This window comes from Sinocyclocheilus rhinocerous, unplaced genomic scaffold (genome assembly GCF_001515625.1).
Source record: "Sinocyclocheilus rhinocerous isolate Xijiao unplaced genomic scaffold, SAMN03320098_v1.1 scaffold2261, whole genome shotgun sequence".
NCBI lineage: Eukaryota > Metazoa > Chordata > Actinopteri > Cypriniformes > Cyprinidae > Sinocyclocheilus > Sinocyclocheilus rhinocerous.
In genome coordinates this window covers 19549-40098 of record NW_015660574.1, presented here as the reverse complement: position 1 = coordinate 40098, position 20550 = coordinate 19549, and the positions used below count along the sequence as shown (strand labels likewise).

General features: G+C 37.9%; 1 protein-coding gene across 1 annotated transcript in view; it reads left to right on the top strand.

Moving 5' to 3' along the window:
• The window catches only part of LOC107725336 (glutamate receptor ionotropic, NMDA 2B-like), a 36337-nt gene that overhangs the window by 1813 nt on the left and 13974 nt on the right, over positions 1 to 20550 (top strand). The window contains exons 2-5 of the mRNA XM_016534574.1: positions 10212 to 10787; positions 17771 to 17914; positions 19527 to 19797; positions 20280 to 20463. Of these exons, the coding sequence (XP_016390060.1) occupies positions 10212 to 10787; positions 17771 to 17914; positions 19527 to 19797; positions 20280 to 20463 (1175 nt within the window). The remainder of the gene's footprint in view (positions 1 to 10211; positions 10788 to 17770; positions 17915 to 19526; positions 19798 to 20279; positions 20464 to 20550) is intronic.

Below are 20550 nucleotides of genomic sequence, written 5' to 3'. Positions count from 1 at the left end.
AGTCATTGTTCTGATTGTAATTATAATTCTAGTCATTGTTCTGGTTATGGTTATAATTCTAGTCATTGTTCTGGATATGGTTTTAATTCTAGTCATTGTTCTGGTTATGGTTATAATTCTAGTCATTGTTCTGGTTATGATTATAATTCTAGTCATTGTTCTGGTTATGATTATAATTCTAGTCATTGTTCTGGTTATGATTATAATTCTAGTCATTGTTCTGGTTATGATTATAATTCTAGTCATTGTTCTGGTTATGATTATAATTCTAGTCATTGTTCTGGTTATGATTATAATTCTAGTCATTGTTCTGGTTATGATTATAATTCTAGTCATTGTTCTGGTTATGATTATAATTCTAGTCATTGTTCTGGTTATGATTATAATTCTAGTCATTGTTCTGGTTATGATTATAATTCTAGTCATTGTTCTGGTTATGATTATAATTCTAGTCATTGTTCTGGTTATGATTATAATTCTAGTCATTGTTCTGGTTATGATTATAATTCTAGTCATTGTTCTGGTTATGATTATAATTCTAGTCATTGTTCTGGTTATGATTATAATTCTAGTCATTGTTCTGGTTATGATTATAATTCTAGTCATTGTTCTGGTTATGATTATAATTCTAGTCATTGTTCTGGTTATGATTATAATTCTAGTCATTGTTCTGGTTATGATTATAATTCTAGTCATTGTTCTGGTTATGATTATAATTCTAGTCATTGTTCTGGTTATGATTATAATTCTAGTCATTGTTCTGGTTATGATTATAATTCTAGTCATTGTTCTGGTTATGATTATAATTCTAGTCATTGTTCTGGTTATGATTATAATTCTAGTCATTGTTCTGGTTATGATTATAATTCTAGTCATTGTTCTGGTTATGATTATAATTCTAGTCATTGTTCTGGTTATGATTATAATTCTAGTCATTGTTCTGGTTATGATTATAATTCTAGTCATTGTTCTGGTTATGATTATAATTCTAGTCATTGTTCTGGTTATGATTATAATTCTAGTCATTGTTCTGGTTATGATTATAATTCTAGTCATTGTTCTGGTTATGATTATAATTCTAGTCATTGTTCTGGTTATGATTATAATTCTAGTCATTGTTCTGGTTATGATTATAATTCTAGTCATTGTTCTGGTTATGATTATAATTCTAGTCATTGTTCTGGTTATGATTATAATTCTAGTCATTGTTCTGGTTATGATTATAATTCTAGTCATTGTTCTGGTTATGATTATAATTCTAGTCATTGTTCTGGTTATGATTATAATTCTAGTCATTGTTCTGGTTATGATTATAATTCTAGTCATTGTTCTGGTTATGATTATAATTCTAGTCATTGTTCTGGTTATGATTATAATTCTAGTCATTGTTCTGGTTATGATTATAATTCTAGTCATTGTTCTGGTTATGATTATAATTCTAGTCATTGTTCTGGTTATGATTATAATTCTAGTCATTGTTCTGGTTATGATTATAATTCTAGTCATTGTTCTGGTTATGATTATAATTCTAGTCATTGTTCTGGTTATGATTATAATTCTAGTCATTGTTCTGGTTATGATTATAATTCTAGTCATTGTTCTGGTTATGATTATAATTCTAGTCATTGTTCTGGTTATGATTATAATTCTAGTCATTGTTCTGGTTATGATTATAATTCTAGTCATTGTTCTGGTTATGATTATAATTCTAGTCATTGTTCTGGTTATGATTATAATTCTAGTCATTGTTCTGGTTATGATTATAATTCTAGTCATTGTTCTGGTTATGATTATAATTCTAGTCATTGTTCTGGTTATGATTATAATTCTAGTCATTGTTCTGGTTATGATTATAATTCTAGTCATTGTTCTGGTTATGATTATAATTCTAGTCATTGTTCTGGTTATGATTATAATTCTAGTCATTGTTCTGGTTATGATTATAATTCTAGTCATTGTTCTGGTTATGATTATAATTCTAGTCATTGTTCTGGTTATGATTATAATTCTAGTCATTGTTCTGGTTATGATTATAATTCTAGTCATTGTTCTGGTTATGATTATAATTCTAGTCATTGTTCTGGTTATGATTATAATTCTAGTCATTGTTCTGGTTATGATTATAATTCTAGTCATTGTTCTGGTTATGATTATAATTCTAGTCATTGTTCTGGTTATGATTATAATTCTAGTCATTGTTCTGGTTATGATTATAATTCTAGTCATTGTTCTGGTTATGATTATAATTCTAGTCATTGTTCTGGTTATGATTATAATTCTAGTCATTGTTCTGGTTATGATTATAATTCTAGTCATTGTTCTGGTTATGATTATAATTCTAGTCATTGTTCTGGTTATGATTATAATTCTAGTCATTGTTCTGGTTATGATTATAATTCTAGTCATTGTTCTGGTTATGATTATAATTCTAGTCATTGTTCTGGTTATGATTATAATTCTAGTCATTGTTCTGGTTATGATTATAATTCTAGTCATTGTTCTGGTTATGATTATAATTCTAGTCATTGTTCTGGTTATGATTATAATTCTAGTCATTGTTCTGGTTATGATTATAATTCTAGTCATTGTTCTGGTTATGATTATAATTCTAGTCATTGTTCTGGTTATGATTATAATTCTAGTCATTGTTCTGGTTATGATTATAATTCTAGTCATTGTTCTGGTTATGATTATAATTCTAGTCATTGTTCTGGTTATGATTATAATTCTAGTCATTGTTCTGGTTATGATTATAATTCTAGTCATTGTTCTGGTTATGATTATAATTCTAGTCATTGTTCTGGTTATGATTATAATTCTAGTCATTGTTCTGGTTATGATTATAATTCTAGTCATTGTTCTGGTTATGATTATAATTCTAGTCATTGTTCTGGTTATGATTATAATTCTAGTCATTGTTCTGGTTATGATTATAATTCTAGTCATTGTTCTGGTTATGATTATAATTCTAGTCATTGTTCTGGTTATGATTATAATTCTAGTCATTGTTCTGGTTATGATTATAATTCTAGTCATTGTTCTGGTTATGATTATAATTCTAGTCATTGTTCTGGTTATGATTATAATTCTAGTCATTGTTCTGGTTATGATTATAATTCTAGTCATTGTTCTGGTTATGATTATAATTCTAGTCATTGTTCTGGTTATGATTATAATTCTAGTCATTGTTCTGGTTATGATTATAATTCTAGTCATTGTTCTGGTTATGATTATAATTCTAGTCATTGTTCTGGTTATGATTATAATTCTAGTCATTGTTCTGGTTATGATTATAATTCTAGTCATTGTTCTGGTTATGATTATAATTCTAGTCATTGTTCTGGTTATGATTATAATTCTAGTCATTGTTCTGGTTATGATTATAATTCTAGTCATTGTTCTGGTTATGATTATAATTCTAGTCATTGTTCTGGTTATGATTATAATTCTAGTCATTGTTCTGGTTATGATTATAATTCTAGTCATTGTTCTGGTTATGATTATAATTCTAGTCATTGTTCTGGTTATGATTATAATTCTAGTCATTGTTCTGGTTATGATTATAATTCTAGTCATTGTTCTGGTTATGATTATAATTCTAGTCATTGTTCTGGTTATGATTATAATTCTAGTCATTGTTCTGGTTATGATTATAATTCTAGTCATTGTTCTGGTTATGATTATAATTCTAGTCATTGTTCTGGTTATGATTATAATTCTAGTCATTGTTCTGGTTATGATTATAATTCTAGTCATTGTTCTGGTTATGATTATAATTCTAGTCATTGTTCTGGTTATGATTATAATTCTAGTCATTGTTCTGGTTATGATTATAATTCTAGTCATTGTTCTGGTTATGATTATAATTCTAGTCATTGTTCTGGTTATGATTATAATTCTAGTCATTGTTCTGGTTATGATTATAATTCTAGTCATTGTTCTGGTTATGATTATAATTCTAGTCATTGTTCTGGTTATGATTATAATTCTAGTCATTGTTCTGGTTATGATTATAATTCTAGTCATTGTTCTGGTTATGATTATAATTCTAGTCATTGTTCTGGTTATGATTATAATTCTAGTCATTGTTCTGGTTATGATTATAATTCTAGTCATTGTTCTGGTTATGATTATAATTCTAGTCATTGTTCTGGTTATGGTTATAATTCTAGTCATTGTTTCGGTTATAATTCTAGTCATTTTTCTGGTTATGGTGGTAATTCTAGTCATTGTTCTGGTTATGGTTGTAATTATAGTCATTGTTTTGGTTATGGATGTACTTCTAGTCATTGTTCTGATTATAGTTATAATTCTAGTCATTGTTCTGGTTATGGTTGTAATTCTAGTCATTGTTCTGGTTATGGTTGTAATTCTAGTCATTGTTCTGGTTATGGTTGTAATTCTAGTCATTGTTCTGGTTCTGGTTATAATTCTAGTCATTGTTCCGGTTATAATTCTAGTCATTGTTCTGGTTCTGGTTATAATTCTAGTCATTGTTCTGTTATGGTTGTAATTGTCCTGGTTCAGGTTATAATTTTAGTTTTAATTCTAGTCATTGTTCTGGTTATGGTTATAATTCTAGTCATTGTTCTGGTTATTGTTATAATTTTAGTTTTAATTCTAGTCATTGTTCTGGTTCTGGTTGTAATTATAGTCATTGTTTTGGTTATGGTTGTACTTCTAGTAATTGTTCTGATTATAATTATAAATATCTAGTCATTGTTCTGATTATAATTATAATTCTAGTCATTTTTCTAATTATAATTATAATTCTAGTCATTGTTCTGGTTCTGGTTATAATTTTAGTCATTGTTCCGGTTATAATTCTATTCATTGTTCTGGTTATGGTTATAATTTTAGTCATTGTTCTGGTTATGGTTGTAATTATAGTCATTGTTTTGGTTATGGTTGTACTTCTAGTCATTGTTCTGATTATAATTATAAATATCTAGTCATTGTTCTGGTTCTGGTTATAATTTTAGTCATTTTTCTGGTTATGGTTGTAATTCTAGTCATTGTTATGGTTATAATTTTAGTCATTGTTCTGGTTATGGTTGTAATTCTAGTCATTGTTATGGTTATAATTTTAGTCATTGTTCTGGTTATGGTTGTAATTCTAGTCATTGTTCTGGTTCTGGTTGTAATTCTAGTAATTGTTCTGATTATAATTATAATTCTAGTCATTGTTCTGGTTATGCTTATAATTTTAGTCATTGTTCTGGTTATGGTTATATCTCTAGTCATTGTTCTGATTATAATTATAATTCTAGTCATTGTTCTGGTTATGGTTGCAATTCTAGTCATTGTTCTGATTATAATTAAAATTCTACTCATTGTTCTGTTTTCAGTTGTAATTCTAGTCATTGTTCTGGTTTTAGTTGTAATTCTAGCCATTGTTCTGGTTTCTGTTGTAATTTTAGTCATTGTTCTGGCTATGTTTGGACTTGTCCTCATCCACAGACGAGTGATAGATCAGCTGAGGTTACTGTGATCACTCGCCCTTTGATTTGATAAAACATTGCTTTGATCAGTAGTTACTGTGCAACACATCTTTGCTTTGTAGTAACGAGAGTGTCCATGTTGTTTTCACATTCCGACTTCAAAGCACAGCTCGGGAATTGAGAGCATCTGAGGAGCGCGTGAATGCAGTGATTACACTTGCTCTGATGGCAGCAGGTAGCCTTCCGTTAACTAAGCTAAACATGCTTAAATTAAAATGCCTAAAGCTAAACCTCCCTTGTATTCACATTTCTAAACCTGTTGTCCAACAAAAGAGAACATTATAACCTTTTTACTCCACAACACCAGTCAAATGCTTCCTTTTGTGATCTGATGAGGCTTCTTGTCACAGAATGAGGCAGAAAATATGTTCCATAGGCTACTTTAAAAAGAATGGATTTAAGTATATTTATAATCCATTGCTCGATGATAGCAATGGATTATAAATATACTTAATTATTATGAAAATACCAGAGGTGGCTTGAATAACACAGATAAACTATATTGTCGCAGTCGAGTGTTTATTGTCTTTGTTTTATCATTCAAAATGTTTATATGTTCGGTTTAATCAGTTACAGCTATAATAGCGATGCCTTTGTCCATATAAGGGATTTCCTGGAGGGTCATGAGTTCTGCTACTTCAGTGACTGAATATGTGGATTTTATGTGCAAGGGCGCCCTCTGGCGTCCAGTATGAATGAAACAGACATAATGTGTTTATAGTGCTAATGGCCAATCCATCATTTTTTGGGGAATTTTTATTTATTTATATTTTTAGTAAGTATCGGTTCAGGCACCGTTTAGGCACCAGAACCATTTTAAAAGTATCGATTTGGCACCGGTATCGAAAAAACCCAAACGATACCCAACCCTAGTTGTGAGATGTCATGATGACATTACAGAAAGCCTTTAATTGTCCTGTTTTATTTAATGTCCTCGAATATTTGGGTCTTGTTGTAATCATGATTTAATTGTGCTAATTAAGTGAATGAAACATTTTTTTGGCTGGAGAGAAAAGCTGCCGCAGGACTAGCAGAAATAAGTGAGTGTGTGACTTTAGCCCGACCCTCCACATGTTACTAACATAACTCCATTAATCATAATCACACACACACACACACACACACACACAAACACACACAGACCTGTGCTGCACATCGGCAGATGTGTGTGAGCAGATCTGTTTACCAAGCCATCGATCTGTGTGTGTGTGATGGAGTGTTGTGGTTTATTTTAATTTCTGATGGTGTAATTAGATCAGATTAATTTGAAATCATCATGTGTTGGCACTCATGATCACGCAGTGGCCGCACGTGTGCAGACTGACTGATTGATGAATAAACCAATGTCATGTGACGCGCCTCACACCTGTACCGCTTCAGTCTGTGTGTGTGTGTTTGTCAGTGGTTTTGTTAAGATGATAAATATGGACTCTCAGTTCTTGCGTTCAGAAACGTTCAGTAGATGTTTGCAGCAGTGTGTTCTGCTCCAGAGATTCATGTTTCTCATGAATACTTTAAAATCTTGTCAGCATTCTCTGTATAGAGAGCATATCTCTGTAAGGCTCATGCGTGTTTGTGTCTGCTGTGGGGTCTTTATGGCATGTAGTCATTCGTGGGCGAGAGAAGGATGTTTTGTGAGGTATGTCAGTGTATTGGTTCAGGGTGTTGCTGGTTAAGTGCTTAAGGAAGCGGTGAGTCTTCAGCTGTTTCTTGAAGGTTGTGATGGTCAAATCTTGTCAGCATTCTCTGTATAGAGAGCATATCTCTGTAAGGCTCATGCGTGTTTGTGTCTGCTGTGGGGTCTTTATGGCATGTAGTCATTCGTGGGCGAGAGAAGGATGTTTTGTGAGGTATGTCAGTGTATTGGTTCAGGGTGTTGCTGGTTAAGTGCTTAAGGAAGCGGTGAGTCTTCAGCTGTTTCTTGAAGGTTGTGATGGTCTCAGCGGTTCAGATGGAGGTCAGCAGAGAGGAACAGAGAATGTCTAGGGTCTGGAGAGTGACTCTTTCACCATGTTGTAAAGAAGGCGTCGCTCATTTACTGACCTGAGCTGACGAGAGAAAGCATAGACTGGTAGCAGTGACACACCCATCGCCCATCATTTTATTACATGCATGTACCATATTTTTTTGGAATATGTCACATTTTTCGTTATCTGAAACGTGCTGAGACTTACAGTCCAAAGCAACTTATATGATGCAGTTATTGCAACTCATTTTCCGGATGATTCTATATGTGGTCAAAGAGGTAAACAGGGAGTCGCTCTGAATCTCTCTGTCCCGTCGAGACGTTTGAGCTCCGCTGACAGGCTTCACTCCTATTGGCTGTCGCTCCCGAGAGTCGCTCTTCATTTGCATAAAGTAAAACTTTTCTCAACTCTCTGAGGTCACTGGACACGCCCACATCCGCTCGCTATGAGCTGCTGTTTCGACGAGGTTATCATCGCTGTGTGTGTGTGGATGGGCACATGCCTGAGTTTAGTTTCGGCATACAATCAAACATGATGCCGTTTATTCCTCATGTTATTATGGCCAAACCCTTAGTGCAGTTTTTATTCCTCACTGAACATCCAGTTTCACTTACAAATGACTTAAGATGTGTGTTAACGGCTGAAGATCTGAGTTCAGTCTGAGATCACAGCACCGATGATTGATCAGAGACTGAACACACACTCACTCACGGACTCACACACACATGCAAGCGCACAAACACTTACACACTCATGCACGCAAGCACACACGGTCCTCATCCATGTAATGTGCTCCTGAAATAGCCAAGTGAGCTCAAATTGTAATCTGTGAAAAGCATAATTCAGTCTCATTTCACTGATTACAGTTCGGTGTGTGTGTGTGTCTCATCTCATAAACAGGACTCTCTTATGCTAATTACAGTGACGTGAGTGGCTTCTGCAGAGGGGCGGAGCCTGAGAGTGTGTGGGTGTGTGTGTGTGTGAGGCCATCAACTGTATCGAGAGGTCTATTTTAATGGTTGCTATGGAAACTGAGTGGCCAAGAGAAGTGCAGACTCAGATCTCTGAACTGTGTGTCAGTCTCTGCATCACAAACACTTTCCTCTCCTCCGTCACGTCCAGTACAATACGCCACAAATCTTCATTTGAAGGGCTTTCATTTACTGTCCCTAATGTCCATCCAAACCTGTATGAATGTACTGTGAGAAACTCAAAACAAGAATATTTGCTGGAACCCATTGACTTCCATTGCACGGACCAAGCACTGAGACATTCAGGAGAAAGTCCGTGTTGTATGTGAGGAGTGAAAGTAGCTGATGTCTGTTCTCCTCGCTCATGGCTCTGTAACCACAGGCTGTCTGTCAGCGGCGATCATTGCAGCGCTTGTGTAATGCGGCTCTGTGCGGTGTGTAGGCGCCGGGTCGCTCTCTCTCTGCTCGTCAGGGGAGAGTTTATCTCATCCATAATAAACAGGCAGAAGACGTGCAGCGCTCCCATCAAATATTGATCTGCTGAGCGTCTGCTGCTGCACTATTCATGTGTGTCACAGACACCGGCCACTCAAAGCCCACAGTCTCTCTCGCTCAGGAACAGACCTCAGGGCTCTAGGGCTCTTATTTGCTTACCTCTGCCCAAGGGCAGGTTTAGTTCATCCGTTACGGTCCTTTGGTCTCTGTTGTTGTTCTTTTTTCAAGTTTGAGATGTAGATCCTCCAATTTTTGCATCCCTTCCAGTGTGGAAACGTTGAAGTTTTTCATGTGTGTTCATTGTTAATTTTTTATCTATTTAGAGTGAATTTTTTTCTATGATTTTTCATTAAAAATAATGATAATTTTCTATATATATATATATATATACTCATTATTGATTATGATGCAGAATTTATGTAAGAAATGTAACTAATCATCTGCATAACTTGGCCATATTTGAAGACGTTCATGTGTAACATAGGGTTGTTGAATTTGTTTTTATCAGTGCATTTATTGAATATTGATTGGTGGTTGTCAGATCTTGCAGCTGTGTTTCCGCTGTGAAATCTTTCAGTTGTGGTGTGATTTTTAACTTGGGTATATATTGTGTAGGGTGACCATATGTGCCATTTTCCCAGGACGCGTCCTGGCCAGGATTTCTATATTGCTTTGATTCAAAGTACCTCGACAGCGTTTCGAAAACACAAGGAACCGATGTCATACACCGATCGGTCTGCACACGCAAACAAAGCCAAACCCTAGATATTTTAGGCAATATAGAAATCCTGGCAGGGACGCGTCCTGGGAAAATGGCACGTATGGTCACCCTATATTTTGTTCATTTTGGGATAATAGTGTTTTCTGATGGTTTTGGTCCTTCCATCTCTCTCTTTGTCTCTCTCGTGACGTTCAGTGTGAGTTTTTGGTCTGTGATGTTCAGTTTTGACAGGAACAGTCTCTTTGGTCCAGAAGCACCAGTATTTCCAGCATCTTTTGAAGTGGATGATATTAATATCCACACAAGCGTTTCTCACCAGTTCTAATCTTAAACCCACATATCGTTTGATCATTAACACATGCTGTGCAGTATTATGAAATTCAGAATTCCAGGTGCTCGTTTACTAGTTTCCTTTCACCGTACTGATTAACACATGACGTGTCTGAAAGATCCTCCCACTTCAGGAATAATAAAAACAACGGTGAGGTCATCTTTGCACAGATATCTGCATTTAGGACAGTTGCTGAGCTGTAACCTCTGTCTGTTTTTCTCGCAGGTTTTTCGCTCCTCCATCATGTCCGTCTGCATTTACCGTGGCTTAGCTCCACCCTCTCAGGCAAGGTGGGCGTGGCTTCATGTGTTGGCTCCGACCCCGCGTCACTGGCCCTGCCCATCGCTGCAGCAGCTGTTGGCTGTGTGTCTGCTGCTGCTGCTGCCGCCGCTGGCCGTCCAATCACGGCGCGAGTGGGGCGGAGGGGGCATGGCCCACTACATCCCATCATCGGTGGCACAGTATCCGCCCGTCTCCAAGCTGGTGCAGGGCCTGAGCATCGCGGTGGTGCTGGTGGGAAACTCCAGTGAGGTGGCGCTCGCCGGCATGCGCGACAAAGACGACTTTGGCCACATGCCACTGGCGCCCAACGTGGAGATGCTCACCATGAACGAGACGGACCCCAAGAGCATCATCAAGAGCATCTGCGACCTGATGACGGAGCACTGGCTGCAGGGCGTGGTGTTCGGAGACGACACCGATCAGGAAGCCATCGCGCAGATCCTGGACTTCATCTCCACGCAGACGCACATCCCCATCCTGGGCGTGAAGGGAGGCTCCTCCATGATCATGGCCGCTAAGGTACGTGCGCTAGTGTTGCTATTATACAGAAGTGGTGAAAATTTATGTCTGAAGAGAAGTGGGTGTGGCAAAATGGCTCGATAGCGCCAGCTATTCACTTTCAGTGAAGTGCGGCTCTCGCTACGTTTCACGTACATGTATGAAAATCAGTGGACACATATGTAGCACAACAATAACTACAAAAAAGTCAGTTATTTTGAATTTTCTCAGCAAATTTTGTGTCCGTTTTCAGGAGTAGTATTTTAACGAACTCCTCCTAGAGATTTAATCAGATCAACACCAAATTTGGTCAGTGTAATCTAAAGCCCATTGTGATGTTAAATTGGGCGTGAAGGGAGGCTTCTCCATGATCATGGCTGCTAAGGTACATGCGCTAATGTTGCTATTATACAGAAGTGTAAAATTTATGTCCGATATGGGTTTCAGAAGTGGGTGTGGCAAAATGACTCGATAGCGCGGCCTATTCACTTTCAATGAAGTGCGGCTCTCGCTACGTTTCACGTACATGTACGAAAACCGGTAGACACATGTAACACACCAATACCTACAAAAAATTATCTTGAAGCAAGTCACTTATTTTGAATTTTCTAGGCAAATTTTGTGTCCGTTTTCAGTCGTAGTATTTTAACGAACTCCTCCTAGAGATTTAATCAGATCAACACCAAATTTGGTCAGTGTAATCTAAAGCCCATTGTGATGTTAAATTGGGCGTGAAGGGAGGCTTCTCCATGATCATGGCTGCTAAGGTACATGCGCTAATGTTGCTATTATACAGAAGTGTAAAATTTATGTCCGATATGGGTTTCAGAAGTGGGTGTGGCAAAATGACTCGATAGCGCGGCCTATTCACTTTCAATGAAGTGCGGCTCTCGCTACGTTTCACGTACATGTACGAAAACCGGTAGACACATGTAACACACCAATACCTACAAAAAATTATCTTGAAGCAAGTCACTTATTTTGAATTTTCTAGGCAAATTTTGTGTCCGTTTTCAGTCGTAGTATTTTAACGAACTCCTCCTAGAGATTTAATCAGATCAACACCAAATTTGGTCAGTGTAATCTAAAGCCCATTGTGATGTTAAATTGGGCGTGAAGGGAGGCTTCTCCATGATCATGGCTGCTAAGGTACATGCGCTAATGTTGCTATTATACAGAAGTGTAAAATTTATGTCCGATATGGGTTTCAGAAGTGGGTGTGGCAAAATGACTCGATAGCGCGGCCTATTCACTTTCAATGAAGTGCGGCTCTCGCTACGTTTCACGTACATGTATGAAAATCAGTGGACACATATGTAGCACAACAATAACTACAAAAAAGTCAGTTATTTTGAATTTTCTCAGCAAATTTTGTGTCCGTTTTCAGGAGTAGTATTTTAACGAACTCCTCCTAGAGATTTAATCAGATCAACACCAAATTTGGTCAGTGTAATCTAAAGCCCATTGTGATGTTAAATTGGGCGTGAAGGGAGGCTTCTCCATGATCATGGCTGCTAAGGTACATGCGCTAATGTTGCTATTATACAGAAGTGTAAAATTTATGTCCGATATGGGTTTCAGAAGTGGGTGTGGCAAAATGACTCGATAGCGCGGCCTATTCACTTTCAATGAAGTGCGGCTCTCGCTACGTTTCACGTACATGTACGAAAACCGGTAGACACATGTAACACACCAATACCTACAAAAAATTATCTTGAAGCAAGTCACTTATTTTGAATTTTCTAGGCAAATTTTGTGTCCGTTTTCAGTCGTAGTATTTTAACGAATTCCTCCTAGAGATTTAATCAGATCAACACCAAATTTGGTCAGTGTAATCTAAAGCCCTTTGTGATGTTAAATTGCGAAGATCTTGAGTTTTGCTTGAAGGTTATGTCCGTGGCGGCCTGACAAATTTTGATGTTTCGCCATGAACCTGGAAGTTGTTATAACTCAGGCATACAATGTCCGATCTTCCCCAAACTTCAGAGCTAATGTACAGTAATTATGAAGAGATGCATGATGGGAAACGGTGTGTGTGTGTGTGTGTGTGTGTGTTTGAGTGTGTGTGTGAGTGTGTGTATGTGTGTGTGTGTGAGGATGATGATGAGCAGCTGGAAGCGTCAGACACTGAGAGAAAATGATCCAGTCGCAGTCGGATGGCAGTGAGTCAGAGCTGCGCCCACACACACAAGGCCATGAGCTCTAAACGCTGCGGAATCACACTGCGCTCGTCTCTCTATCTCTCTCTCCGCTAAACACGCTGATGAAGATGGAGATGAAGAACCGCTGCTCGGCCCACGCGTCCTGGCCAGCGCTAACCGCGCAACCTTCACAATGTCAAACCAGCAGCTTCACAGAGGAACTGGGCAAACATTCACTGCTAGACAGGTCACGTGTGTTTGTCTAGCACTTCATACAAGACCGTTTTTTTTTCATTTTGCTTTTTATTATTCAGAAAAGTACAAAGAAAACAAACATGCAACATCCAAACAGCACAGAAGATGTTTAAATGAAAACTGAACAAATCACATGACAACGGAAAGAGAAAAAATGGGGTAAAAACAATATAAATGTAAAAGTTTAGAATCATAAAAACAAGAATTGAGAGGGTTGATCAGCTCCAGTCGCATACTTTTTAATATGATTAAATGTTACAATTTGAAGTCTGGACCAATATGTTAATTTCTCTAGGGATACAGATTGTTATATGCAAATATTAGTAGTAATGTTGCAAAATTCATCAATTATTAAACAACTTTAATTTCAGCTGTAAAGCGGCTCAACAGAATCAGAATCAGAATCAGAAAGAGCTTTATTGCCAAGTATGTTTGCACATACAAGGAATTTTTTATAGTGTCACAAGCTTCCAGTACACGGAGACAACAACAACACACAGATAATAAAAATAAGATGTGAATAAAATACACATGCATAAATATAAACCACAAAAAAAGAATAAATTGTATGTACAGGTGTGCTATAGATAGAATAGGAATAGAATAAAATAAAATAAAATAAAGTTGTAGGGATGTACTAGGATTTAGGGTGATAAATAAGTATAAGGTTATTGCACATACTTTAATTGCACAATGGGAGAACATTAACTGTTCATGAGGTAGATTGCCTGGGGAAAGAAACTGTTCTTGTGCCTGACTGTCCTGGTATTCGGTGCTCTGTAACACCGACCAGATGGCAAAAGTTCAAAAAGGAGATGGCTTGGATGTGATGGATCCAGAGTGATTTTCTGAGCCCTTTTCCTCACTCTGGATGTATACAGTTCTTGGAGGGTAGGCAGGGGGGCACCAATAATCCTTTCAGCAGTCCGAACCGTTCTCTGTAGTCTTCTGATGTCTGATTTTGTAGCTGAACCAAACCAGACAGTTATTGAAGTGCACAGAACAGACTCAATGACGGCTGAGTAGAACTGCTTCAGTTTTTTATTTTTTTTATCTGTGTTTTTGTTTTGTCACTGTCATTCTTTTGCACTGTGGAAGCTTCTGTCACAAAAACAAATTCCTCGTATGTGTTAACATACCTGCCAATAAAGCTCATTCTGATTCTGATTCTGATTCTTCAGTGGAACAACAGAAGAAATTTTGAGGAGTGTCTCAGTGTCCGTGTGATGGAAGTCAATGGGCTCCATTGTTGTTTGAGCCCCAGTGTTCTTCATAATATCTTCTGTAAAGTCTTTCAGGTTTGGAGTGACATGAGGAATGAGCCGATTTTTGGGTGAACTGTCACTTTATGCTAGAATGATTCTCTGTACTGAGAGATCCAGGCTGGTTTACTCTGGCTTGTGCTGGTTTGAGTTGGTTTATACAGGTTTATATTGTCATACGCTGGTTTATGCTGGCTTGTACTGGTTTATGTTGGTTTGTTCTGCGTTATTTGGGTTTGTGCTGGTTTATGCTGGTTTGTGTAGGTTTATGCTGGTTTGTGTTGCTTTATTTTGGTTTCTGCTGGTCTGGTTGTACTGCTTCAACAGCACACGAGTACCGAATTGAGTTCTCTATTGCATCTTCTTGAGAAAATACACATAAAATGATGTCAGAATGGCTTCCTTGACAAGTATCCAAGTAGACAGACGTGGAGGAGACGAATTGTTGAATAAAGTCATTATTTTTTGCATACAAAAAGTATTCTCGTAGCTTCGTATAATTACGGTTGAACCCCTGATGTCACATGGATTATTTTACCGATCTCCTTGCTACGTTTCTGGACCTTGATCGTGGTAATTACATTGCTGTCTATGGGAGGGTCAGAGAGCTGTCAGAATTCAATTCATCAAAAATATCTTAATTTGTGTTCCGAAGATGAACGGAGGTCTTACAGGTTTAGAACGACATGAGGGTGAGTAATTAATGACAGAATTTTCATTTTTGGGTGAACTAACCCTTTAAGTGCGAACTGTAGTTTCGATTTGAGCAATTGCCCTGCTATAGACTATTGGCTGGTGGCACAGTGACTGGTCTTCAATGAGCCCAAAAGAGCCCATGTTACACCTCTCTTTATCTCCTTGCACTGGCTGCCGGATGCGGCTCGCATCAAGTTCAAGTCATTGATGCTTGCATGTAGAACAGCCACAGGCTCAGCACCCGCCTACTTCCACTCACTACTACAAATCTACATCCCCTCCAGAAGTCTGAGATCCGCTAGTGAGCGACGCCTCGTGGTACCATCACAGAGAGGCTCAAAATCACTTTCCATAACATTCTCGTTCACTGTTCCCGGCTGCTGGAATGATCTTCCCACCCCTATCCGGAATGCTGAATCCCTGACAATTTTCAAGCAACAGCTGAAAACTCATCTCTTTCGACGCTACTTGACTTCATCTTAAATAAAAAAAAAAAGCTTTGTCTTTCTCTTTATTTATTCCTTTCCTTTCTAGCTTGTACTTATTTGAACAAATGCCTGTAACTTGGTATTACAAGCACTTCCTGTGTCTGTTTGCCTCTTTAAGAAGAATCGCTTTATGTATTCCCCAATTGTAAGTCCCTTTGGATAAAAGCGTCTGCAAAATGACAATGTAAATGTAAATGTAAAAACGGAGCGAGAGAGAAAAGAAGAGGTATGAAACGCGAATGGGGATGTGATTTACCAGCTTTCAGATGTATTTCCAAGAAAAAAATATCGTCTTATATTCGGGACAATACGGTAGTTCAAAACTTCTCACATGGAGACCCAAATCATTCAAAATAATCAACAAAAAGTTGTTAATCAAACATTTATTTTAATTTAAATTTATTTTCATCCTAACTAATAAAAAAAACATATATAAAAAAAAAAAAAGCTTTGTCTTTCTCTTTATTTATTCCTTTCCTTTCTAGCTTGTACTTATTTGAACAAATGCCTGTAACTTGGTATTACAAGCACTTCCTGTGTCTGTTTGCCTCTTTAAGAAGAATCGCTTTATGTATTTCCCAATTGTAAGCCGCTTTGGATAAAAGCATCTGCAAAATGACTAAATGTAAATGTAAATGTTCTGCCCTCTGTGTTTAAACAGATCGTAGTTGATCTGTGAACCATACGGACCAGGCCTCACAGTTCGGCATGTACATTATTCGTGGATTAGCTGCAAAGTTAACCATCATAGAGTGATTGCATGTTTTTAAGTCTTGCCATTGTAAACATTCAAGCGACTTTAAACAATTCAAGCACAAGAAGAGGTGAAAGAGAACTCTATTCGGTACTCACACACTGTTTTCGCACTCAAGGCATTCTAAAGTTGTTCTATTGCATTTGTCTGTGCACGAATGAGTTTATTTGTTCTTATTTTATTACTGAGAGTTCACTTGTTTTTAATAATGTTGGAATTTTATTAGTTAGACTCATTAGAATTAGAGTCCGACCGATATATTGTTTTGCCAATTTTATCGGCCGATATGAGCCTGTCGCAGATATATCGGTATCGGCGAATATGCCGCAGATATGAAATTTTTTTTTTACAGAACATATAGACCTTTTTCCTGAATAAACAATGAGCACCGCCATTACACAGATGAAATGCTTCTGAATGGTGTAATTACTTAGTTTGTCCATGAGTGAGTGAGTGAGTGAGTGAGTGTGTGTGTGTGTGTGTGTGTGTGTGTGAGAGCGAGAGTGTGAGTGTGTGTGTGTTAATGTCAGGATAGTCAGAGAAGCACAGCTGCCAAAGCAGTGTGTAGCCACAGTGCGACAGCGGAAGAACTGCTTGTGTGTGTGTGTGTGTGTGTGTGAGGGGCTGTTACACACTCACATCACCTCAGACTGTCGCGCTCTGTCTGATATCACATTATCTATTCTGTATTTGAACCATTTCACGTATTATCTCATGTTGGTAATTGTAACACTAATATTATTAAATTAATAACATTCGATTAAATTAAATTAAACATCATGAGAAGACAAAAGCTGAGACAAATCCGTCATCAAGATGTTTTTAACTAAAATAAAATAGAGTCCATAATCCATAATAACTCTTCCTCCAGTGATAAAGTGTCCTGGTGTGAATCAGGAGAGAGATCTGCACAGATCAAGCACCGTTAATCAGCTCTAAACTAATATGTGGCTGGATTTTGATGTGAGAGACAACAAGAGATGCACAGATGCATGGATTATGGACTGGTGATGATGTTCTCGGCTGTGAGTCTCACGTAGTTTCCCCGTGTTGATCTGGTTTAGGCGCTAATAGTGTCTCTAATGGTCTCGTTAAAAAGAGCCAACTATTTAATTAAAAATGAGCGTCAGAATGAGGTCAGCTCTAATTAAGCTGTAAGGACTAATTACATGCGCATGAGTTTAATTAGAGAATGCACATTATGTGTGACATAACGGCACAAACACGGGATAGCGACGGAAGCGTTTAATGAAGAGGCTCGAATGTGAACGTCTGTAACGTGTGTGAATGTCCGGTCACGTGACCCTGCAGGTCATGTGATCACCACCTGCTCAACCTGGCCAATTATATAGCACTGGACGATAAGTGATGATATAAACGATCATGACTCCTGTGTGTCTCTCTGCAGGACGATAACTCCATGTTCTTTCAGTTCGGACCCTCCATCGAGCAGCAGGCGTCTGTCATGCTCAACATCATGGAGGAGTATGACTGGTACATCTTCTCCATCGTCACCACATACTACCCCGGCTACCAGGACTTTGTTACCAAGGTAAAGATGCTGTGTGTGTGTGTGTGTACAGTGTTGGGAAGGTTACATTGGAAATGTAATAGGTTACAGATTACAAGTTACTTTATTTAAAATGTAATAAGTAGTGCAATTTTTCAATTACTAAAGTAATTTTGATTACGTTTTGATTACTTTTCTAAATTTCTAATGAATGTTTTCATCTTTTAAGCCCCGTTCACACCAAGGACGATAACTATAAACATATCGATAAAGATATCGTTCTAAAAATCGTTCTCAATATTAAAGAAAGAGTCCACACCACCACAGCTATAACGATAAAGACACAGAGAAACGATATAGTTGGAATCACTTTAAGAACGATTTTTTTCCAGCTGATGAATGATACAAACACTGACAGCCAATCAGAATCCATCCTGCGATCATGAGCTCGAGAGGATTTAAAGCGGCAGACGAGCGTGCGCTTAAAATAAACAGACTGGAGTTATATAGCCTATACACTAATATAGTTATCTTTATAGTTATCGCTCTTGGTGTGAACGGAGCTTTAATCATTTTGAAACATTTAAAGCAGGCAAGGTTAACCTTACAGTAACAATAGCGCTCAACACTGATTACTCTCACTTTCGCTATCCTTCATCACTTGAATTAAGATTATTTTAATTTTAAAGGGGACATCGAATGCAAAATTCACTTTTACATGGGGTTTGCATATGAATGTCTTAGCAGTGTGTTAGTAAAAGTACCCATCTTTAAATCTACTTTTAAAAGTACAGTTTTTCAAAAAATTTACTCATTTAGTAAATGTAACAGAGTAAATGTAATTCGTTTCTCTGCTGTTTGGGGATTAAGTGTAACTGAAAAAAACTGTACTTTTACTTCGCTACAGTGGGCGGCCTTCCCTCCATTACTTTTTTTTTTTTTTTTTTTTTTACAATTTGTATGCTGTACATGTTAAGAAACATGTAGATTCTCTGTCTCTTTTATCTGGAGAATGAACGATGCCCCAGTTGCAAATTAATCACTCTTTTGAGTCGATTCTGTTCAAGGCCTTGAACAAACAAGACTGCAAAGCGATCTGAATTGGTTTGCAAATCACTTTGAATGATTCGTTCGGTTCTCTGCACGCACTGAATCGTCTGAAGCGGTTTCTCATTGATTCCGGGTAATTCGAGAACACGGAGAACATTAAGATCTAACGTTACAGTCAATTGAAGCCAAATCTGCAAATTCTGCTGTCGTGCTGTCTGTGAACGATTCCACGGGTATATATTCGATTTCATTCAAGTAATGTATTGTAGCGGTAAGCTAAATCGACTGTCAAGTGAACTGTGTAGAGTGAAATTAATTTGCTTAATTACATTGTATCAAATCATTTTTCGAGCACGGTCTGCAGCATTGAGCACTATAACCAATCACACACGTTTCTGTTGAGCAATCAGAGGCGTTTTGATTGGTCACCGCGGAGAACTCCGGAGTTGTTCAGAGTTGTAAATAGGAAATAAAACAGTTATGGAATAAGCATGTGTCCTAAACTCCTGAAACATTGGAGTCTCATATTTTAGAGCAGTCACTGCATTCTGGGAAAGAACTCCATCAGATCTCATGTGTGTGTATGATGTGACCCCGTCCTCAGATCCGCAGCACCATCGAGAACAGTTTTGTGGGCTGGGAGCTGGAGGAGGTGCTGCTGCTGGACATGTCTGTGGACGACGGAGACGCCAAGATCCAGAACCAGCTGAAGAAGCTGCAGAGCCCCGTCATCCTGCTCTACTCCACCAAAGAGGAGGCCAACATCATCTTGGAGGTGGCGCACTCGGTGGGCCTGACGGGCTACGGCTACACCTGGATCGCCCCGTCTCTGGTGGCGGGAGACGCCGATCACATCCCGGCCGAGTTTCCCACAGGTGAGAGCTCTGAGACTCTGGCAGGGTTTGGACTTACCTGTATTCAGTTGAGTTCTCTATGTTGAGGTTTTAGACGCTTTTTGTGTGTTGAGATTAGGGATGCACGATATTATCGGACCGATATTGGAATCAGCCGATAATGGGTTAAAATGTAAATATCGGCATCGGACCGATATGAAAAATTACGCCGATATGTCTTGCCGATAAGAGGAATACATTAACTCACATGTGCTCAAGGTGTGCTAGTGGTCATAAAGAGTTGAAAAATATCGGCATATCGGCAAAAATGCACTATCGTGCATCCCTAATTGAGCTGATTGTAGGTTTAATTCATTTTTATGTCAGTTTTAGTTTTTGGTACATCAAATCAAACTGATGAAAATGTTGGTGAAATCCAGTTGGATGTTGTATTTCCGCTGAAGTTTGTTTAGTGTTTCTGGTTGTGTTTGACTGAGCTGATAAAGCGCGTGTCGTCTGCGCAGGCATGATCTCGGTGTCATACGACGAGTGGGATTACGGTCTGGAGGCGCGTGTTCGTGATGGTGTGGCTGTGATCGCCTCGGCCACCTCCACCATGATGATAGACCGAGGGCCACACACACTGCTCAAGTCTGAGTGCCACGGGGCCCTGGACAAGAAGAGCCCCATCAGCAACGAGGTGCTCAGGTCAGACTCACTCTCTCACACACACACTCACACACACACACACACACACACACACACACACACACACTCACACTCACTCACTCACTC